The sequence below is a fragment of the Amphiura filiformis genome, chromosome 14 (genome assembly GCF_039555335.1).
Source record: "Amphiura filiformis chromosome 14, Afil_fr2py, whole genome shotgun sequence".
Classification (NCBI taxonomy): domain Eukaryota; kingdom Metazoa; phylum Echinodermata; class Ophiuroidea; order Amphilepidida; family Amphiuridae; genus Amphiura; species Amphiura filiformis.
This window is the reverse complement of record NC_092641.1, coordinates 24,225,361-24,250,167: the sequence shown is the minus strand read 5'-3', so window position 1 is coordinate 24,250,167 and position 24,807 is coordinate 24,225,361. Positions and strand designations below refer to the sequence as shown.

Genomic DNA, 24,807 nt, shown 5'->3' with positions numbered 1-24,807 from the left:
ATTTTTACATGCAACATTTACAAAACTGGGATCACTGAATAGAAATGGCACTTGATAATGATCAAGGTCTACAAGTTCGCATGACCTTAATATTTTGTAGAAACTCTGGCAAAGTTCATGTGCATTCATAAAGTACGATAATGATTTTAAAGTGCATAATATTTGTAGCAGTTTTATTTTCATGCAGCTAATTTCAGAACTGGACATTTTTAAAAAGCCATAAAAAATGATAAACATATTTTTGATCCATGCCCAGGATCCATGGGGTTTAATGCATTTTATGAACTATTGAAGCTGCTCATTATTTGCATGATACAATGAACCCCATTAAAATATTCATGCTCTAGAGTAGGTATACCTGTAGTGTTACTTCCTGTACTACTTGGGAAATATCCAAGTTTTGATATACACATGTATTTGTATTTGATCATGCTATTGTTGTGAAAAGTTCCGATGCAAACAGTGAAATATGCCCCATTGTTGAGTTGGTTTTAAAGTTATTAATATATTGATAATTTAAAGCCATAATGTATGATTTTGGTCATTTTGTTCTGTTTTGTCAAAAATTATATTGTGGCCTAATAGATGTAGCAAGAATTTGAACATTGGTTTATTCAGGGCCTTGAAGATCAGTACCAAATACTGAATGGGCTGCCCTGGTTAAAGAATTTTTGGCAAGGCCTACAGGCACACAGTTTGTCCAATGTACCGTCATCATCTATGCCCTCGATGATTGTGCAAATTAACAAAACAGACCTCAAGAATGCTTACACTAATCATTCACTGTTGAAATTATTTCAGATAAATACATACATTAACAATACAATAAAACATTTACATTCCAACACTTATGTTTAAATAACATACAAAATAATTATGTACAGGGTTGTATTATTACCATGGTTGCCAAATAAAATTTCAGCCCAAATCGCAGGTCAATATAATTCAACAAAAATTGCCCCAATTTTTCTTTTTGTACTCAAGTTTGGTTAGGGTAGGGACATAACAGAGAAGATATGTTTCCCTTCCCAGAATCCTTTTCAACATGACACATCACCTCATTACAACTAATGACACTCTTCTTACATTGTACAGGTTCCCTTTGTTTTCATGTTGAGAATAGACTGGCTAAATATGGGTCGATAGTCAAGATATAAACATAGTTTTGCAAGATCTGGATGTGCCCTGTTCATTGAGGTATTTTTTGTCACTAATAACCCATGTTGCGCTAGATAACAAATCGGTAGTCAGTACAGACAATTGAAATGGAAGAAATGCATTGTGGGAAGTGTCAGATATCTTCTTTGGGATGTGACTCTTGAAATTTGATCCATCTAAATATAATGCAGTTTTCACACAAAAAAAGTACTATCCAAGTACTGAAAATAAGACAGATTTTAGTGGCTTGTCCCCGTGTAGTAGACATTTTTACAGAGAAATTGCTTTAGCCAATGTTAAAGTTACCCAAACTACTGGTTACTATAGGATAGGAAATCAAGTTACAATGAAAATCTACAATACTTAACCAATTGGGCAAGCTACCAAATCAAGAGTTGGTATTGGGATGCAGCTCACTAGGATCCACAACATGCTCATCTATCAGGGCATGGTTCTTTAACCCCACACATCTGTACATTCATATCATTGAATGACACCTCATACTCTACAACTTGAGGTCAAATGTTGCACTATGATTGTTTAATTGAGGTTATTGAACTATGCCATTGGGATGAGGCCATTGTGGTCCATAGTGGCTAGAACATATTCATAGCAGATGCTTTTAGAAAATGGTTGACAAGAGCTGACAAGGCTTTTCCTTACATCTTGCAGAAGTCTTTTTGTTTGCTATGTTACACACTTAGTCTCATTACACTTGGTCTCAATGCATGGCTCAGATCATAGACCGTGTGTTCACACAAAATTGATCAGAATTGAGATCAATTCAGATTGGTTCAGAACCAATCTTGAAAAAAATCAACTCTCTGAATACACCATGATTTGTCTCTGTTTTAGTTGATATTCACATATCTGCTGTTGTGTGGACATTAAGTGAACAGTAGTTTAGATTAGTCCAGATCAGTTTGGAACCATTTTGAACCAAACCTGTGTGAATACACCATGATTTGTCCTAGTTTAGTAGATGCTTTTGTGTTTAGTGTAAATTGGATCGGTTTGGTTTGGTGATGGATCCAGTCTGTCTGTCTGCACAGTTTTGAACCATGTGTGGGAGCGGCTAGAATCTCTAACAAGGACTAATCTCCCATTCTCAGATGCCAGGAAACTTCCTGAAAGAAAAAAAGTTTAAAAATATGTGATTTACTGTATAGCAGGGCTTGAATTGAACACTTGACCAGGTGCAAATTACAAGTTGTAAATGTGTGAGTAGGGGTGGGGGGGGGGGGGGGGAGAGTTAATTGCCCGGATGTCAAGTTTTTGAATTGAGCCTTGTAAGTAAAATGGACTATTCTAGTTGACATTCATACACCCCCTGTGGAAGACATAACCTTAATCTTTCACACAGGGAGTTTGAATTTCAAATGAAGGTTACCTGAATGTGTGACTCCATTTGAAATCTACATCACCTGTTTGTGAGATTAAGATCATGTCTTATGTAGGGGTTGTATGGATTTCAACCGGAATAGCCCAATTACGGCAATTATTCTATGCTGGGGATTGAACCCATACAGCAGAGATGAGTACCCTCGCACCACTGAATGATGCTCTCCCTGGCTGTGAATAAGATTATAAAGCATTTTCCACCCTGATGTGGCAGTGACGTCAGTGCGCATTTCATTGGGCGCAGCTACAAATCGCTAGTGTTCGCTCAAAGCTCTGGTGTACACATCACGCACACGCTTACAGATGGCGCATAGATGCATGCACGAAACAGATGCCTCAATGCTGTGACTTCACTGACACATCAGGGTGGAATCAGGTCTACACACTCCTAATTTAGGTCAGCAATGATATGTACCACAGCCCCTGGGTCAGTCACTGTCTCATGGGAAGTGGTGTCAGACTTCCCCACCCCTTACCACCATGGATGTCACTTTAATATTTACAGTAATCAATGGAAGGTGTGTTTACATTTAACATCCTTTCATCAGCAATGATGTCTGTCACTGCCCCTAGTGTTGTTTGTCACACTTCCCCACCCCGTACAGGGCTCCCCCTTCCCCTCCCCTACAACATACTTTCATATTGGTACATGTATATGTACTAATCCCAACAATGATGTCTGTCGCTGCTATTGATTCTCCCTGCCCTCGGGGTAGTGGTCTACTCTAGGGGCTCAAACTGTATACCAGAAGGAGGTATGTTTACATAAAACATCAACAATGATGTCTGCCTCTTCCGCATCCCCTAAGTTTGGAGTTGTTCCTGCCCTCAGGGTAGTGGTACCAGACTCCCCCACCCCCTAGGGAGCTTATTACTTACCCCCATGAATGACGCTTTCATATTGGTAGTGCCCACTGGATGGTATGTTTCTATAAAACATCATCAAAGATGTCTACCCCCCCTGCCCCAGAGTTGTCCCTGCCCTTGGGGTAGTGGTACCAGACTCCCCCACCCCCTAGGGGGCTTATTACTTACCCCCATGAATGACGCTTTCATATTGGTAGTGCCCACTAGAAGGTACATGTACATAGAACATCCTAGTGTCAGCGATGATGTCGGCATTCCGGATGAGTCCTACTAAGTCATCATTAGCTTGGTCCTGCATTGTAATTATGACAGATTGGATTAACTTGTAGCAATTACAATATGTGGCATATTAGGATAAGGCAGGTCTAATATTTTGAGGTCCACTGCCCACTCTTGCTCTCTTCACCAGGGCCGGATTTACCAGGGCCCCAAATTTTGGGGGCCCCAAAAATTGCCTTGTGCAGTGTGCATTTTCCGTTTTAGCCGAAAACATTATGTTTTGGGCCAAAATAGGGTACAAAAATTGCAAAATTTTGCGCGCTTCGCGTGCACTGATCTGGTATATAGCAAAATTCAGCTTCAAATTGGGCTAAAATAGTCTAAATTTGAATTTTTTTCACTCGCTACGCGCGCAAATGTCCTGGTAAAATCGAAAAACTTGGCCACTTGAGGGCACATGCCTTCCTCACGATGAGTTGGGGGCCTCCAAATTTTGGCCTGGCCCAGGGCCCCCAAACAGGTAAATCCGGCCCTGCTCTTCACTACAATACACAGGTTTAGTTCAAGCTTCACGCATTGAACAAGAATGTGAATTTGTAAAATAAGATGAAGATGAAATTTGAAATGGTATTTAAAAAAACAGTGAAATGGGCTATTCTATCTGCCACACCCCTCTGGAAGATTTAAGAAATGCCATCCACAGAGGGAGAAAGTTTTTCAAATGGCTAGGGGCAATTATTTTTTAAACCCATACTCCCCCTGTATACTGCTTTACCTATAATAGCTTCCATAACTAGAGCAATTCAAATGGAAGTTACCTAATTGTCTGAACAAATTTTAATCTTTCCCCAGAGTAGGCCAGTGCACTTAAATGCTGAAAGAAAAAAAACCAGTGCATCCGGCCGGATTTGAACCAGCGACCTTCGTATTACTAGCACAACGTTCTAACCAACTGAGCTAAAGAGGCACGTTGGAGAAGAGCGGAAGATAATTTATTTGTCTATTTGTCTACCTAATTGTCTATTCTAAAAACCAATACTCCCTCTTTGTAAGGCTTACTAAATCTTCCACAGGGGAGTGTTGATTTCAACTGGAATTGCCCAGTGGCTTTCACTCAATGATGAGAACATGAGTCAAAAACAGCTCACAGAAGCTAGATCTAAATGTTAGTTCTAAATGTAAAAGTGCTAAAGCAGTGTTGATTTGAAATTGCCATAGCGTTGAAAAAAGTGGCCTTTAGGTAACAGATCCACAGAGAAATAAGGGCCTTTGGGTGACAGAGTACTGTCCAACTTACAGGGGCGTAGCCAGTTTTCTTGGTAGGGGTGGGGATAGAAAATTTTTGGTTAAATTTCCTGGTTGAATCATTTTAACCCGGTATTAGTGGTGGGCTATATACATATACCATTTAGACTGTACATAAAGTCTTTGAGCTTCAAAAAAGGCTTCATTGGGACTGTGTGTGTGCGTAGCATGCACAAATGTGGTATTTTAAACTTTCGGCCCATGATCGGGGTGAATTTTGGCAGGAAATGGACTCCTTGCCCCTTTTCGTTTCCTTTGCCTTCCTGATTTTCTCTATTAATTTTTGTTAGAGAGGTACTTTTCTCTTTCATTTTTTGTCATGGGGCACTCTGTCCCCCGCTGGCTATGCGACTGTCAACTTACCGTAAGTGATGCGTTGCCAGATGGCCCTGGAGCATGTATAGATTTGTTCACTGTCACATTGTTAAAAACAAACACTGTCCTGCCCCAACCTCGAAGCTGGTGGACTTTGAATTGATCTAGAAACACACACACAAAAAAAAAATCAGTCAATCTTGAACTTAACTATTCCCACAACTTAACTAAACCCAACAATGAATACTCTAAATGTGGACATTTTTGCATAAGATTTGTTTTCATGCTTTTTGCATTCCAACCTGCTACCGAGACAATAACATCTCGCGAATATATTCCTTTTGTGTAAGGTCAATGTAAGGAAATTTAACATTGCTAAATCAAAAACTATGGAAACAGTTCATAATTGGCAATGCGCAAAAAAATTAATCGCACCCAAATTTCCACATTTACAGTAAGCTAGACACAGTATTATTCATATCTGGAGTGATGAATCCCATTCAAATCCAATATAATAGAGGATACAATCTTGGAGACATGATTATGTTTGGCCGGTTGACCTGATTAACAATCAACAGACTGATATTGACGATTTAGGAGCTGGAATGAAATAGCAATTTTCTTTGTCATATCAAATTTGTTTGGTTCTAAATTATAAGAGGACATATAGTGAAAACTACATGTAACATTTTGTGGAAAAAAATAAAATAATTTTTATGGAAATGTTATAGTATTGCTTTAAAACACCATTGGGCTATTCCATTTAAAAGCCACACTACCCCTGTGGAAGATTTTGGAAATATCTTCTACAGGGGGGGTATGAATTCAAATAGAATTAGCACATTAACCAACTCTTTTTGAAACTCACCCTCCCTCTGTGGAAGATTCAGGTTGAATCTTTCTCAGAGGGTGTATGAAATTCAAATGGAGGCTGCTTTTGTTCATTGTATTTGAAATTCATACTCCCCCTGTAAAAGATATTTCAAAAATCTTCCACAGGGGTAGTGTGGATTTTAAATGGAATAGCCCATTCTGAGTATATACTCATTAGTCCGGTGTAAGTTAACTCACATAGATCCTGTGTGCTACTTCCAATAGTTGTTACATAGGGGGTGCTCATTTGAATGTTGACAAATCGTGTAGGGAAATTTCTAGCTTCTTGGTAGACATATGCATCAAAACTGTTGCCAGTTACTTGTAGCTCTACCCCTGAGCCGTACACAGGGCTTGGTTTAAGGTAGAAAACCCCTGTGATCTCTGCCTCAACTACATCTCCTGTCAAAGTAATAAAAGAAGTTTTAAAGTTTTTCACCAGAAAAAAATATTGTTTTGATAGTTTTGATCAGAAGATAGCATGCAATATATGTAGATTACATTGTTGTAGCGGTGTTTGGTTACGAATCAATTTATACTATCTTCAGAAGATAGCAGCACCTATCCAACATAACTTTTAATGATATGTTAACCTAGTTATAAAACAGATCTTGCTATCTACAGAAGGTAGCAGCCTGTGTTTTTTAATGGTTAGTGTTTTAACAAATCAAGCTATCTTCAGAAGATAACAGACTTTATCCTATATTGTGTTAGTGATATGTTTAGTTAGAAATCAAATCATGCTGTCTTCAGTAGATAGCAGCCCTTAAGCAATATGATTTTCAGTGATATGTTTATAAAACAAATCATGCTATTTTTTTGAAGATAGCATTATATATATTTTTTTAATATCATGCTATCTTCAGGAAATAACAGATTTTATCCTATATTGTGTTAGTGGTATGTTAAGTTATAAGTCAAATCTTGCTATCTTCAGTAGATAGCAGCCCCAACCAATATGATTTTCAGTGATATGTTTATAAAACAAATCATGCTATTTTTTTAAAGATAGCATTCTATATTTTTTTTAATATCATGCTATCTTCAGGAAATAACAGATTTTATCTTATATTGTGTTAGTGGTATGTTAAGTTATAAAGCGAATCTCCCCTTACCAATATAACTTTCAGTGCTATGTTTAGTATAAAACATATTCTGCTCTCTTATGAAGATAACATTTTGTTTAAGTAGATAGCAGAACCAGTAGTGTTCTAATGGTGTATTTAGTTATAAATCAAATCATGCTATCTTCAGTAGATAGCAGCCCTAACCAATATGATGTTCAGTGATATGTTTACTTATAAAACAAATCATGCTATCTTTATCTTCAGAAGATAGCAGCCTCTATTTTTCAAATGATTAGTAAAGTTATGAAAAAATCAAGCTATCTTCAGAAGATAACAGACTCTATACTACATAGTTTTAGTATTTATAATGCAAATCATGCTATCTTCAGTAGATAGCAAGCCTAACCAATATAATTTTCAGTGATATGTTTAGTTAAAAATTAAATCATACTATCTTCACTAGATAGCAGCAGCCCCTAACCAATATAACTTTTAGTGATATGTTAAGTTATAAATCAAATCATGCTATCTTCAGTAGATAGCATGCTATCTTCAGTAGATAGCAGCCCTAACCAATATAATTTACAGTGATATGTTAAGTTATAAAACAGATCATGCTATTTTCAGAAGATAGCAGTCTCTGTTTTTTAAATTGATTGACAAAGTTATGAAACAAATCATGCTATCTCTTCGGAAGATAACAAACTTTATCCTATATTTTGTCAATAGTATGTGTACGAGGGGGTATCCAAAAGTTTTTGACATCACCCAGAAGGAAAAGAGCTATATTGATGACATTTTGTCAGTGTAATCACTGGTCCTTATGTACATTATGGTCCAAAAATGGTCTCATAAGTATGTTTAATTTTTTACAGGTGGCGCTATGATGGGCAATAGGCGCATAACCTTTTCATGATAAGATCCTCCACTTTTTGAGTTTCTTCACTGTGGGCGCATCATCCGTAAATGATTGACGCCCACTTCTTGGCTCATCTGTAAGGGACATGCGGCCAGTTTGGAAATTCCTTTTTCAAAAAGCAACAGTGCCATATGATGGGCAATCATCACCACAGATAGCTTTCATTTCATCATAGATTTTCTGAGTATTGTAGGCCTAACCCTCCAAATGCAGAAACTTAATCAATATGCGTGCCTCAATTTTCACTACCTTACGGGTTATGCGCCTACTGCCCATCTAGCGCCACCTGTAAAGAAAGTAAACATACTTATGAGACCATTTTGGACCATAATGTACATAAGGACCAGTGATTACACTGACAAAATTTCATCAATATAGCTCTTTTTCTTCTGGATGATGTCAAAAACTTTTGGATACCCCCTCGTATAAAGCGAATCATGCTATCTTCAGTAGATAGCAGCCCCAACCAATAGAATTTTTATTGATGTATTTAGTAAAAAAACATATCATGCTATCTTTATAAGATCAGTGGCGGTGCTACGGAGGGTGGGGGCAAGGGGGGCCTCCCCCCTAAAATATTTTTCTTTCCCCCCAGTCTCCCCCTTTTGAGGCAAAACTCCACAAATTACGTAAATTTCCACTTTTTGCGGCAATTATGCGCAACATTTGCCGTTGCCCCCCTCCCTGAAATTCACTTTTCCCCCTGCAATCCCCTCCAAAAAAATTCCTGGTGCTGCCACTGCATAAGATAGCAGACTCTAACCAATATTGTGTCAGTGGTGTGTTTAGTTATAAATTGAATCATGCTATCTTCAGTAGATAGCAGCCCCTAACCAATATAACTTTCAGTGCTATGTTTAGTATCAAATATAGTCTGTTCTCTTATGAAGATAGCAAGATTTGATTTATAACTAAACACACAACTAACACAATAATGGTTCAAGTCTGCTATCTTATGAAGGTAGCATTTTGTTTGAGTAGATAGCAGAACCAGTAGTGTTCTAATGGTGTATTTAGTTAAAAATCAAATCATGCTATCTTCAGTAGATAGCAGCACCCAACCTATATGATTTTCACTGATTTGATTAGTTATAAAACAGATCATACTATCTTCAGAAGATAGTCTTTATTTTTGTAAATAGATTGATGCAGATATGAAACAAATCATGCTATCTTCAGTAGATAGCAGATTCTCTGATCAATATAGTTTTCAGTGATATGTTTCTAGAAACACCAAACTAGATTTGTAATGATAGGCCTAGTGAAAGTGAGCTCCAGGAATTAAACCAAAATCTCACTTTAAGCTACAAGGTAAAATCATCAGGAAACATTCTTTTTCAACCATGGCTCGCCAAGAAAGATTTGACTGAGAATGACAAGGAGGAGAATTCTGCACCTTCGAAAATCGATACCCTTATGAGCCTTGGAAATACAGATGCCAAGTCTGTCTGAGCCTGATGATGTGCATGAATGATGATGACATGAGAGATTCAATCAAGCAGATTCTTACCGAATCTGACCTGATGAAACCGCTCGTCAGCATGGTCAGTTGTTTTGCTGACCCCAGAGGTGTTCAACCCACTGGTGGACATGATGTCTAGAGCTCTGGTCAAGAAACTGAATTCTGAACTCAAACAGACTGTGTACGTACGAAGCTGGGACTAGACCAAGAAGGATGGTGAATATAATTAAAGAACATGCTATCTTCAGTAGATAGAAGCCTTTACGTAAGAAACCTATATCATAAAGGAGTATTTCGTGATCCTAGCATCCTCTCTTTATAACATTTTTTCATTACATATCCACAAAAAAACTTATTCCCGAAATTTCAATTGATTCTGATTTTGCCTTTGGGAGTTACGCATGATTTATGTGTATTACACTGCTCCATAGGCCACTGTTGTAATTTCGTTCTGGTGTACCAAAACGTAATTCAAATTTTTGCTAAACGAATTAATTTGCAAGAAATTTTTTTTGTACGTAAACATATAGCCAGAGGTTTCCAGTGGTATAAAAATCTCACCTTTTTTTTTTGGGGGGGGGGTGAGGCTATGGATCACGAAATGCCCTTTTTAAATATTGTTTTAGTCATGTTAGTGGTAAAGGTATGGCTCTTCATAAGTTATATTCAAATTTGTAAAAGCAAAATAACAAGGTATATGTGGGAGTACATTAAGGTTTTAAAGACATTTTTGTATTGGTAATGCACCCAGCAAACACAAAACATTTTACAGAAAAGGTCCCCCCTAAGATTGACTGTGATGCACATACCCCTACACCCCCAACACCCCCCCCCCCCTTCACATACATGTACCTTACCTTCAAGTGAGAGCTTGACTTTAATGGCTATATAGACATATTCGTTATCACTGTTTGGTTTCCTCCGTTTCAAGACCTGTAAGGATACACATGGATTCACATAAATCACTCCATGCTTTGATATGGTTCTGACCCGGAAGTGGGGGGTACTCAACGTTAGAAATGAGTAAGTGACAGTATGTGCCTTTCAATAGGCCCCTTTTTTAAAAATCAAATATACCTGATATGTCAAAATCATACCCGATGACCCCCCTTCTTTCAGGTGCGGCCACCGAACTACCCCCTTTTTTTCTAGAATTGAATAATCAAAATGTGACAAAATAATGTGCAAACTTTCAAATTCTCTTATTTCAGCAAAATTCTTCTAACGTTTTTGAAATTGTATACCCAGTGACCCCCTGTTTTTTAAAATATTATATGCAATGACCCCCTTTTCATTTTGTTTGTACCCCCTTTATTTAAAACAATGTTTTGTACCGATAGCTCCATGCTCCCCTAGGCACATACCTGTCACTCTAAAGTTGAGTGCCCCCCCCCCTTCCTGGGGTTCTGAACTTTTGACTACAAAATCAATGCTAACAAAACAGGAACGAAATAAAGTTACTGCATAGAATATATGTGGAATGATTTTATATACATGCATGTAAAACTTATGTATACATTCAAATGAAATAGCTTGGGGAGAGAGAGAGATATGGATAGAGAGAGAGGGGGAGGGATGGAGAGAAATGGAGCAAGAGGGAAAAAGAGAGGAGACAGGGGAATGGCTAATAGAATGATTAAATAGAATCATATTTGATGTAAAATTTGGGCAAGTAAAGCATCCTGGAAAATGTTTCTTGAGTGCCCCCCCCCTTTCAAAAATCTGGATCCACCCTGTCTTCAATAGCTGCCCTATAAACATTTGACAAATTCTATATTGTTTATTTAGAGGGGTCATTGACACAAAGACGTAACTCCATTTTGGTCATTCTGAGAAAAAGGAGTTGAAAGATAATGGTCCACATTGACTTTTGTAGTAAAGTCTGTGTTTCACTGACAATTAATTTCAATGGAGTGCTAAATAGAGTTACTTCCAGTTACTTCCCAACCCGGGGGCTGAAGAAAATTCAATTTTGCCGCCCCTTCCTCAACAGCCCGAAAAGGTTGACCCAATTTTTTTCTCGGCCGTTTGAAAAAGTGAAGAAAAAAAAAAAAAAAAAAAAAAAAAGGGTTTCAGGCGCTAGCGCCTCTAAAAGCAGCACATTTTGATGTATAGTACCATTTTTTCAAAAATTTTATGCTTTATCAAATTTTTCCGCCTTTTTTTATTTACTAATTCTTTTTGCCGCCCTTCTTTTTTGCCGCTCCTGTTTTTGCCGCCCTTCTTCCGCTGCCCCTTCATTTTCGCTGCCCCTGCTTTTACCCCAGGGCTGGCGCCCAAACCCCCCCAAAAAAAATACGCAAGCATGACTCTATGTATTCATTAGAAAGTGTTCATGTTTCTGAACATTTTGATATCAAAATCTCATTTTCGCAAAAAATGGAGCTACGTCTTAGCTTTGTGTCACCGACCCCTCGCTTTGTACACATGGCAATTGGCAGCTATTGCGGATGTGATAGGCCTTCTAGCTCTAAGCTCCCTATAATTTACATACTAGTGTGAATATTACTACTCTCTCTGCCAGGTAGCGTATAACTTTAAAAACCTGGATCCAGCCTGTCTGCAATAGCTGCCATATAGACATCTGATAATTTCTTCATTCTACATTGTACACATACGACACATAGCAGCTATAATTTACATAACTACATACCAGTGTGAATGTTATGTCTCTCTCTGCCAGATAGCGTATAACGTTAGCCAGACTCCACATATTAACTCGCTCCTCATCAATTTGAAACAGAATATCATTCTCCCTGTAAATAATAAAGCAGGTCATGAATATTGAGACAAATAAAGCTGGCACACAAGAGAAATGGTTATTATGCTCCTCATCAATTTGAAACAGAATGTCATTCTCCCTATCAAATGCAAAGTAAAGATGTATGTATGGTAAATATTAAAGCAGGTCATGGATATTGAGACAAATAAAGCTGGCACACAAGAGAAATGGTTATTATGCTCCTCATCAATTTGAAACAGAATGTCATTCTCCCTATCAAATGCAAAGTAAAGATGTATGTATGGTAAATATTAAAGCAGGTCATGGATATTGAGACAAATAAAGCTGGCACACAAGAGGAATGGTTATTACGCTCCTCATCAATTTGAAACAGAATGTCATTCTCCCTATCAAATGCAAAGTAAAGATGTATGTATGGTAAATATTAAAGCAGGTCATGGATATTGAGACAAATAAAGCTGGCACACAAGAGGAATGGTTATTACGCTCCTCATCAATTTGAAACAGAATGTCATTCTCCCTATCAAATGCAAAGTAAAGATGTATGTATGGTAAATATTAAAGCAGGTCATGGATATTGAGACAAATAAAGCTGGCACACAAGAGGAATGGTTATTACGCTCCTCATCAATTTGAAACAGAATGTCATTGTCCCTGTCAAATGCAAAGTAAAGTATATATGTATAGTAAATAATAAAGCAGGTCATGAATATTGAGACAAATAAAGCTGACACACAAGAGATTTGTGATTATTACGTTCCACATCAATTCGAAACAACATTCTCTCTGTCAAATGCAAAGTCAAAGTATATGGTAAATCTTAAGGCAGGTCGTACCTAGTGGTGTTTGCACTGAAATATTGACTCAAATAAAGCTGACACACAAGAATGGTTATCACGCTTCTCATCAATTTGAAACAGAACATTTCCCTGTCAAATGCGAAGTCAAAGTATGTATGGTAAATCTTAAGGCAGGTCATACCTAGTGGTGTTTGTACTGAAATATTGACTCAAATAAAGCTGACACACAAGAATGGTTATCACGCTTCTCATCAATTTGAAACAGAACATTTCCCTGTCGAATGCAAAGTCAAAGTATGTATGGTAAATATTAAAGCTGGTTATACCTAGTGCTGTGTGGACTTAAATATTGAGACAAATGAAGCTGACACACAAGAATGGTTATCACGCTTCTCATCAATTTGAAACAGAAAATTTCCCTGTCAATAAGAAGTTAAGGTATGTATGGTAAATCTTTGAAATAACAAATTTTGACACAAATAAAGCTGACACACAAGAAAAATAGTTATTACGCTCTTCATCAATTTGAAACGGAACATCTTTCTGTCAAATACAAAGTAAAGAAGTAGGTATTAAGGTGGGTCATACCTAGCGGTGTTTGCACTGAAATATTGAGACAAATAAATGGACACACAAGAGGTATGGTATGGGTTCTATAAAAATGATCCTAAGGTTTGATATAAGGGGTGCCATTTCCACCCAAACATATGGCTCCTGCATAGAGCTTTATATAACATCCCACTCGCCTTAAAGGTTTGTCTTAACCCTGGAATTATGGAAGTGTTGGGCTTCATAACTGCTAAATTGTTGGTCTAAGGTATATAACAAAAATTCTTCAGTAATAATTATTATTATTTAAAAACTAGATGCTATCTAGGAAACTTTTTTAAAAACTTTCTTGAATGTTGATCAACTTGACCAAAAATTATTGAAATTTTATGATTATTTGTGAAGATTTCTCAAATTTGGTCGAAATAAAAAAATTATATTTCGATGGGTCAGTGACACAAGGACGTAACTTCATTTTGGCCATTCTGAGAAAAAATGAGTTTAAAGATAATGGTCCACATTGACTTATGTAGTTAAAAAATCTATGTTTCACTGGCCATTGATTTCAATGGGGTGCTAAATGGAGTTACCCCTTACCAAAGTGTCAGGCCTGAATTAAACCTGAAATAATTAATGAAATCAGGCCTGCTACTAACCTGAAAAAGGGCCGAAATATTTAAATGAGATAAGCCAGAAATGTTAATATCAGGCCTGAAATTTTAGCCAGAAAAATTTAACCAGAAAAAATTAACCAGAATTGTAGCTATAGTATTATTATAGAGAATTAGCCAGAAATATTAACCAGAAATGAAATCAGGCCTGATACTAACCTGAAAAAGGGCCGAAATATTTAATTGAGATTAGCCAGAAATGTTAATGTCAGGCCTGAAATTTTAGCCAAAACAAATTAGCCAGAATTTTAGCTAGAATTATTAAACAGAATATTAGCCAGAAATATTAACCAGACTTCACCCCAATTGCCATGATCGGAATTCGGAATGCACCTTTTATAGGATTCTCTAGGATTCATCAGTGCTGGATGACATCAGTTTATTTGAACTCCAAACCTGAAAAAAAGTTTAATATTCCTACTGTACACTTGACCCTCTTTACAAATTAATGCTCTCCTTTCTCCAATGTTGGTCGAAATCAGGCCTGTACGCAGGATTTTTTTGGGGAGGGGTGCTGATTTTGAAAAAGTGGACCTTTTTTCCCAAGGGGGGGGCGATTTTGTAAAAAGTGGACTTTTCCTCAAAAATGTGGACCCTTATTGGCCAAAAAGTGTAAAACCCGATTTTTTTTTTGCTCGCACGCCGCAAATTGTCATATTTTGGGATTTTTTGTATACTTTTGCACATTTGCGACCACACCTCCCCCCCCTGCGTACGGGCCTGGTCGCAACCATGTCAATTTTGTTTTGTTTAACCCAGGTGAAAAGTGTTACTTATGTTGTCATGGTTGTTGGAGTTTTATGAAGTGGGGAAGGGTTATTTGGAGAGTTCAAATATGGTGAGTTGTCATTTGGAGAGTTCCAATGTGGCAAGTTGTCAATTGGAGAGTTCAACTATGGTGAGTTGTCATTTGGATAGTTCCAAAATGGTGATTTGTCACCTTGAGCATATTGGAAAAGCTTGCTTTGTAAAGTTGGTTTTGTCAATGTAATGGGAAGGTTTCTAAGTGGGGGAGGGCAATTTAGAGAGTTCAAAATGCAGAGCTGCCTTCAGCATATTGGAAGAGTTTATGTTTACAAACCACATCCTATTACTACACAACTCTCCCAATATGCACAAGGTGACAACTCACCATATTTGAACTCTCCAAATGACCCTCTCCCACTTTAAAGTACAAACATTCCCAAGACATCAACATGACATACAGGTACCACATTGCAACTTTTACAAAATATAACTCCCGCATATTTTTTAACTCTTTCAATTCGTTGTAGGTGGGTGATAACTTAGTGCACATCCTGGTGCACAAACTCTCCCAATTTATGCATCAACAGAACACACCATCACCCCAAGTTTTCCAAACATAACACTTCAAATTTGGTGAAGGTGAAAACTCACCACATTTAAACTCTCCAATGACCCTCCCCCACTTCAAAGTAGAAACCTCCCCAATACATCAACATTGGAATTGTCCACCAAATCATCCCAACTTTAAAACCAATACAAACATACGTATGTGTTTATTGTAAAGTGCTCATGTTTCTGAAAACTTTGATATCAAAATCTCATTTCAAAATCTCGCAAAAAAATGGAGTTACGTCTTTGCGTCACTGACCCCTAGATTTGTATATTAGGGTTTTTTTTTTGGGTTTTGTAAGCCAAAAAGTGTGTTAAACCATTTATTAGGCCTATTTAATCATTTAAAAATTGCCACTTACTTCAAATTTATTTTGTGAGCGAAAGACCCTGATTGGATGTTGTGAATCACGTGATGACCATGTTTGGTTATGGATAGCTTACATCCTAGCGATATCATATCACCTATTTTGGGATGGCGAACTCGAATCTCTGCAGTAGGGTCCTCATCAACATCATTCTGTTTGCAATGAAATGTAAACAATATAAAATATGATTCAAGTCGAGTCACCTCCAAAAGATTTTTAATCACAAAATGTGTTTTCAAAAAGAATTAAAAGAATAACGGGCCCCTCGAGCCCCTGGACAGAACCTGAATCCTGAATTCAAAACCACAAAGGGTTTAAATATAAAAAGACACTACTCTCTTCAACGTGGCTAAAGAAAGCCAACGTGTTGAATGCCGTTAATAATTCAGCAAATATGAATTGTAAATTTGCAACTTGGAATAAAAAATAGAATTTTACTCCATTTTATTGACATTTTTTACCAGATGACCTATTTGTATAAACTTTTATACCACATGATCCCTTTTTTTTTCAAAATTTTATGTATGGGGTGGGGTTGAAGACCAAAAAGGAGGAGGGTAAGATGTTTGGGGCACCGCGCCGTTTCGATATTAGGCCTACACCCTGAAATGGTGTAGAAACACACCTATAGGAAACAATAGAATATTAAAAAACTTCCTGCCCGTTGTCCGAGTCAACTGAAATTTTGGGAAACACCTTTTTTGTTAACGAGCTTTTTTATGAATACTCGTAAAGAGTGTACTACAATTACGAAATGCCCATTGGATCCCTAAAATTTGCATAAAGGATTATACATTTGTTAAAAGCATCTCGAGATATTTTAAACAAATACATAAATGACAAGAAGTTCAGCGGTGTCCCCCTCCCCCACAAAAAGGAAGAATTAAAGAGGAAAGTACAAAAAAACCAGTATATCTCATCGATAATACCGGGTGAAAATGATACAACCGGGATTTTTTTTCGTCTCGCCCCATCCCTGTAAAAATGTCTGGCCTAAGTGGTGCCGAGTGGGGTGGTGAATGCAATAATTATGTGTACCATGGGATGATTTTTGGTGTACCAAAAAGTGTTCATTTAAGGGATCTGGAATGAGCGTTTCGACAGTATTTTTTGTGGGACATGAGAGCACATCAGACATATCGAATTGTATTCTGAATACGAAGAATGTCTTTCTGATATCAAATAATTTTCATTTTTTGAAATTCACGATATAATACAAATTTTATGACAAATTATTAAAAATTGATATTTTTCACATTTTTGATATATAACAGTCCTCGAAGTGAATTTTATAAATCTAATGATATATTCTTAAAGTGTATGTAGCTGGGAGGAAAAGCCGACGATCAACTGAAAATTTTGACCTTTCATATTGAAGATATGGAATTTTTTCCCAAAAAGACCTAATTGTTTTTGGTGTTTTGGGAAAAAAATCCATATCTTCAAGACGAAAGGTCAAAATTTTCAATTGATCGTCGGCTTTTATCCCACCTACATACACTTTAAGTATAAATCATCAGGTTTATAACTAAATATCAACAATATCAATTTTTAATCATTTGCCATAAAATGTGTATTACATTGCGAATTTCAAAAAATCAAAATTATTTGATATCAGAAGGACATTCTTCATATTCAGAATGCAATTCGATATGTCTGATGTGCTCTAATGTCCCACAATAAATACTGTCCAAACGTTCATACCCCACCCCTTAAGTGAAAACTTTTTTGGCAGGTCAAAAGGGGGAAATGGATATTTCGGTCACGTTTTCAATATAAAAGGCATGTAATTAGGCCTACCTAAGAAATAGTACAAAAACGGTCAAGTAATACACAACATGATTTTCTACAATTTGCGTTCTCAGGAGTAGCAAACGGATTTTTTTTGGCACGTTTGTATGACATCACAAACTTACTGGATATAAGAGTTCTCTCAGTCCACAAGACACCACCCCTTGTAATCTATCCACCTGCTCACCGACCAAATTCTTGCCGTTTCGGGTCACTTCGTGGACATCCTCAGAACGCTCATCGGTGCAGCTGGCCAGTGACACGACTTCCCGTTGGATATCATCGGCTATTTCTTGTCCAGTTTCGATGACCAATTGGCGAACACCGTTTAACGTTTCCATAATACGAGTTGATTTTTTAATAGCCAATATCGAATGTTTTGGTCCAGTTGAATTCGATCAGCTGTGGTTTCAAATACAGGGTTGAAGTTCAGACTGATCAGTCAATACGCCGCACGTGTAGGTCTACTCCGGGGGTCTACTATAGACAAAATATGAAGTTCCGCGATTAATTTATAGGCCTTCTGTTGAGAAATTATAGCGATTATTGAGAAATCATTAAGCCGCTGAAATGTTATGTCGGTCTTGCTGTTCTGTGTTTATGCAATGTGACTCAAGTCGAAGAACATAAAACTCCGTTAGTTAAACAATTGTTCCTATTGCAAATCTCCGTTTGTATATAGTACGACTTTTAGTCACGATCGAGAAATCCGTGTCACTATGGTGATATTTGTACAAAAAGGACGAAGGTCGGTTCATATAGAGTTGATGCACTTTCGAAAGAACAAAAAGTTTTACCAGAAGCTTCCACGATGAAGTCTCGATACAAGATACAACCAGGAGTTATACAATAAATGATGAGATATCATTAAACGCTAGCAAAACACTGAGTAAAATCCCCCAATAAAATCCGCCTGAAAGTCATCTGGGAAATTCCCACCAAAATTTAGATCACCAGTTTACTTCAAGTTCAACAAAATTATTTGTATTAATACTTGATATCCAGGTATGATTGTTTGTATAGATGCAATTGACCATGGACGACCATGAATTGACTAAGGTGGTTGCTAGGTAAACAATAGAAATTAACAATTCATGCCGGATTCTATCGAAAAGTACTCTATAGGTTCGCTTTAAACTTTGTTTTGTTTTAGTTAATGCAACACAACAAAGCACAACTGCTATCATCGATTTATCAGTTAAGTGACTCATATAAAGCTCCATTTTTATGGTGGTTTTTTTGTTTTTGTTTTTTGGGGTTTTGTTGGTGTTTTGTTTTTGGTTTTTCTTCAAAACTTTCTCCCTGTTCCCCGGATATTCCTCGTTGTAAGACTAAAACAAAACAAAATAAGGTGTCTAAACCGGTAGTCTCGGGCCTAGATTGCAGGAACGACAAACACTGGCTGTGAAGGAGACTACATAACCATGCATGATTGATTGATTGATTGATTGATTGACTAACCGCTTTATCGATCTAACGATTGACTGGTCAATCGATTATGTGACAGTGATTTCTGCGGGTGACGATGTTGATAAAAGTAGGCTTTTTGCGTGTGTTTTTGTGAGGGCATGAAAAAGTTAACTTTTCAGCAAGAGTCGTAGTCGAAAAGTAAACCTTTTTTGCTATAAAAAGTTGGAACTGTTTGTGTGGGTGGATCCGCTAGTCCTAAGCGGTTGCTACACTGCAAAAACAAGTGTTTATATTTAAACACCATATTGTGTTTATCAGAGCAACACTTAATAAACACATAATTCATGTTAATGGTCTAATGCAGCGCTTTCATATTCGGAGCCTTATTTCACCCTTTTTATGATGAGCACTCCATTGTAGTTTCTTCTAGTGAAGGTGGCTTGGGAATAGTTCCTTGAACTCTGTTTCTTCTCTTTGCTTACTTATCATAGTTGTATGCACTTATATATTTAGGCCTATTTATTATTATTTATTTTTTAATTTTATTTATTTATTTATTTTTTTTTTATTTTTTATTTATTTTTTATTTTTTTTTATTTATTTATTTATTTATTTATTTATTTATTTATTTATTTATTTATTTATTTATTTATTTATTTATTTATTTATTTATTTATTTATTTATTTATTTATCTATCTATTTATTTATTTATTTATTTATTTAGTAACTACTTATAGTATTCCATTATATTTATGTCAATGTCAATACATTTCTCTACAGGCCTTTATAATAAATTGCAAGTAATCACTTGTTTATTTATTTATCTATCTATTTATTTATTTATTTATTTAGTAACTACTTATAGTATTCCATTATATTTATGTCAATGTCAATACATTTCCCTACAGGCCTTTATAATAAATTGCAAGTAATCACCTCATTTCATATTTTTTTCTATCGCTTTTAAAACCATAGTAATTGTGTAGCGATATTCCTATGATAAAGCCATCATATCTTACATCGCAAAGTCTGTGTTCACTCTTAAAGGGGCATTTCGTGATCCACAGCCTCATCCCCCCACTTTTCCCAAAAAATGTTGAGATTTTTACACCACTGGATACCTCTGGCTACATAATGTTTATGTACCAAATATTTCTTGCAGATTAATTCGTTTAGCAAAAATATCGCCAAATTTGAATTTCGTTCTGGTGCACCAGAACGAAATTACAACACATTCTATGGAGCAGTGTAATACACATAATCATGCATAACTCGCAAACGCAAAATCGGAATCAACTGAAATTTTGAAAATAAGCTTTTTTCGTGGATATCTACTGAAAAATGTCATAAAAAGAGGATGCTATAGGACCACGTAATCCTCCTTTAAATTAAACATTTTCGCAACCTTTTAAAAATGTAAAAATTTGGTTAATATTCCCGAGTAATATTCAAGTATTCAAACACTTCCTTTTCAAAAAATAAAAAATAAAAAAAGAAGCGACAAAAATGACCGATAGTCTGATATGACATTTTGGTCTGTGAAATTTACATGAACGCGAATATTAAAAATAAATACTTTGATTGTGACAAACAGACCGGTGTAGTGCAGTAACTATGCACGGTGACCGGAGTTGTAAAGTAAACACTAAAGCACTGAAAGGGACTTCCCCTTTTTTGACTATTCTATGCAAAAGGCTACCTCCCAATGAAAAGTCGCTATTTTAGTATGCAGTAGCAGTGTGTGTATTCAGGAGTCAAACCTACACTGAGGAATGTGTATGAATCAGGGGTCCAACCTACAGGAGTGTATGTATCAAAATAAAGTCAACAATTTGAAAAATGCCACTAGATTAAAAAGTATGAGGTGAGGTGTTTGGTCAAAATACACTAGTTGAAATCTTAAGAGCCAGTCTCCCTTATTATGTACATGAATAAGGGGGGTTGTGATACAAAAAAAAATAGAATTGTCTCTAAAAAATAATTTTGGTACATATTAGCACCAACAACTCACATGTAAAATATGAGCGTGCACAGCGCCCTCGTTCAGCTTAAAAAATTCTTGAAATTTCAGCCTCTCTGAGCCTTACTTGCAAATGGTAAACTTTGGAGGTGCATAACATCGTGCGCCATCATCATCCCAACCTGCATTTTGCATTTTTTTAAAGTACCAAATGGTTTACAAAAACCAAGAAAAAAAATTGGGATCTTGATGGCGCACAAAATCAGCAAATCCAATGATTTGATGAAAAGCGCCCTCGTGCAAACTTCAAAGCATCATAACGGGCTGCGCCATCAAGATCCCAAGTCCGAACAAGTTTGAAATTAAAGACCTCCATGGCAAGTTTCATTTTTCAGCAAAAAATTTTTGGGATTTCGTTGGCGCACCGAGTTAACATAGGTCAAAGGTCAAAATTTCCTATTTTCGCACATATTTGCACGCCTGTATTATTGCGCGCCAATGTCACCTGACTCTCCGAATAGCATTTCATCAAAGAAGAGGTAATTCTCTGCAAGAATTGAAAAAATTAGCTTGGGATCTCTTGATCTTCATATTTTTCTGATTTTTTGAAAATGGACTTAGCCTCATTTTGGAGGTCAATTTGACCTCTTTTTCCCACTCGCTGCACAATGTGGGCTTTTTACTGCATCACAAAAAGATGCGCCAACAAGATCCCAATTTTATTAGTCATCGTCTAGCTTCTTTGGCGACCAGTAGATAAAACACAAGCAACAGCTAATTGGGATCATGTGGGCGCACTAATATAAAAGAGGTCAAAGGTCAAGCTTTGTGCCAAAGTGATGCATATTTGCCTATGTGCAGCACGAAAGTGGAACTTTGACCCGCAATAAAAATGTGCGCCAAAAAGATCCCATCTTACTTTTTGGATGATTGGATAAAGGGGCTTATGTATAACTGATAACAAGTAAAAAAAAAAGTGGGATCATGTGGGCGCATTAATTCAATAGAGGTCAAAGTTCATACTTTGTGCCGAATTGGCATTATTTTGCCTATGTGCAGCACAAAAGTGGAACTTTGACCTGCAATAAAAATGTGCGCCAACAAGATCCCATCTTACTTTTTGGATGATTGGATAAAGGGGCTTATGTATAACTAATAACAAGTAAAAAAAAAGTGGGATCATATGGGCGCACTAATTCAATAGAGGTCAAAGTTCATACTTTGTGCCAAATTTTTTTTTCAATGGGGATCACCAGACATGTCTCATAGAAACTTGTGTGAGTGCATTTCAGATGATGCTGATTCCATAATGGTAGTTGGTGAGAGTAAAAAAAAATTTTGTCAAAATACTTAGTCATATTTTGCAAAATTTGAGTGAAAGGTTGCTGAATTCGGCAACTTTAGGCTAAAAATCGGTTAATTTTGTATGAAGTATGAACTTTGACCTCTATTGAATTAGTGCGCCCACATGATCCCACTTTTTTTTTTACTTGTTATCAGTTATACATAAGCCCCTTTATCCAATCATCCAAAAAGTAAGATGGGATCTTGTTGGCGCACATTTTATTGCGGGTCAAAGTTCTACTTTTGTGCTGCACATAGGCAAAGTAATGCCAATTCGGCACAAAGTATGAACTTTGACCTCTATTGAATTAGTGCGCCCACATGATCCCACTTTTTTTTTACTCGTTATCAGTTATACATAGGCCCCTTTATCCAATCATCCAAAAAGTAAGATGGGATCTTGTTGGCGCACATTTTTATTACGGGTCAAAGTTCCACTTTTGTGCTGCACATAGGCAAATATGCATCACTTTGGCACAAAGCGTGACCTTTGACCTCTTTTATATTAGTGCGCCCACATGATCCCAATTAGCTGTTGCTTGTTTTTGTCTACTGGTCGCCAAAGAAGCTAGACGATGAAAAATAAAATTGGGATCTTGTTGGCGCATCTTTTGTGATGCAGTAAAAAGCCCACATTGTGCAGCGAGTGGGAAAAAGAGGTCAAATTGACCTCCAAAATGAGGCTAAGTCCATTTTCAAAAAATCAGAAAAATATGAAGATCAAGAGATCCCAAGCTAATTTTTTCAGTTCTTGCAGAGAATTACCTCTTCTTTGATGAAATCCTATTCGGAGAGTCAGGTGACGTTGGCGCGCAATAATACAGGCGTGCAAAAATGTGCGAAAATAGAAAATTTTGACCTTTGACCTCTGTTCACGGCTGTTTGATGTATATAGAATTGGCTTCATTATTAACTAAATGCAAACTATAGATGGCGCTATTTATCCTAAATCATATTTCTTTATTTGCAAGGGTTAGGTGATTAATACCGCCATTAAAACAGCTGGAATAGGTGAAACAAGCAACAAGGAAATTTTATAAACATATTTTATCAAACTATAAAAGGAATTATTTGTATTAAAAGCTTGAAAGGGTAATTTCCAGTAACTAAATAGCGCCACCAATTTTGTCATTAATAAATACATTTTATATCCGAAAAAGCTTAAAAAAATACTATAGAAGTGAATAATTTTGTAAAAGAGGGGAAATTAAAGTTGAGAACGACTCAAAAGCATCTGAATACATTAGCACGATATCAGTTTTAGCTGTTTAAGCCTACAATTTGGTTATACATGATGTTTTGTTTGAAAAACTAATAAATGATCCAATCAAACAACTGTGTGTTAACTCTGTGCGCCAACGAAATCCCAAAAATTTTTTGCTGAAAAATGAAACTTGCCATGGAGGTCTTTAATTTCAAACTTGTTCGGACTTGGGATCTTGATGGCGCAGCCCGTTATGATGCTTTGAAGTTTGCACGAGGGCGCTTTTCATCAAATCATTTGATTTGCTGATTTTGTGCGCCATCAAGATCCCAATTTTTTTTCTTGGTTTTTGTAATGTAACCATTTGGTACTTTAAAAAAATGCAAAATGCAGGTTGGGATGATGATGGCGCACAATGTTATGCACCTCCAAAGTTTACCATTTGCAAGTAAGGCTCAAAGAGGCTGAAATTTCAAGAATTTTTTCAAGCTGAACGAGGGCGCTGTGCACGCTCATATTTTACATGTGAGTTGTTGGTGCTAATATGTACCAAAATTATTTTTTAGAGACAATTCTATTTTTTTTTGTATCGCAAATCCGTACATAATAAGGGAGATTGGCTCTTAATCAACATCTAACATGTCCTCCCACAACTGCAAGATCACTGGCGTGTGACTATTATTATAGTAAGGACTTAGTGGCTATTTTTGTCGGGCAAAGTCAATTAAAATCAAAACATGAAAATCACATGTTTCGAAACTTTATTTACAGTAATTGACAGAACACATTGCAGAATTGTTCGGCAATCGTGTGATTGCTTTGAAGAACCAAGTGGAAGAGCCCCAAGAATAATTAATTACATAATTCATGTAATTAGGCCTATTGTCTTCTGTTCAGTAGATATCAGTAATAAATTGAATCATCACTGTCTTTAGTAGGCCTAGATATAGTAATTATATAGTTTATAAATACTGTTTATAGTAATAATATTTTTTAAACCCTACGACCCCAAAGTGACCACTGA

The 24,807-nt window shown here is 36.5% G+C and overlaps 1 protein-coding gene across 1 annotated transcript; it reads right to left on the bottom strand.

Moving 5' to 3' along the window:
• Positions 1 to 1,659: 1,659 nt before the first annotated feature.
• Positions 1,660 to 18,698, bottom strand: LOC140169863 (uncharacterized). The gene is made up of 8 exons (XM_072193175.1): positions 17,990 to 18,698; positions 16,068 to 16,225; positions 12,240 to 12,342; positions 10,444 to 10,519; positions 6,337 to 6,540; positions 5,314 to 5,429; positions 3,595 to 3,718; positions 1,660 to 2,285 (listed from the first exon to the last, which is right to left on the bottom strand). Exons 1-8 carry the CDS (start codon positions 18,203 to 18,205, stop codon positions 2,134 to 2,136), a joined length of 1,149 nt encoding a protein of 382 aa, XP_072049276.1. The 5' UTR covers positions 18,206 to 18,698; the 3' UTR covers positions 1,660 to 2,133.
• Positions 18,699 to 24,807: the final 6,109 nt, after the last annotated feature.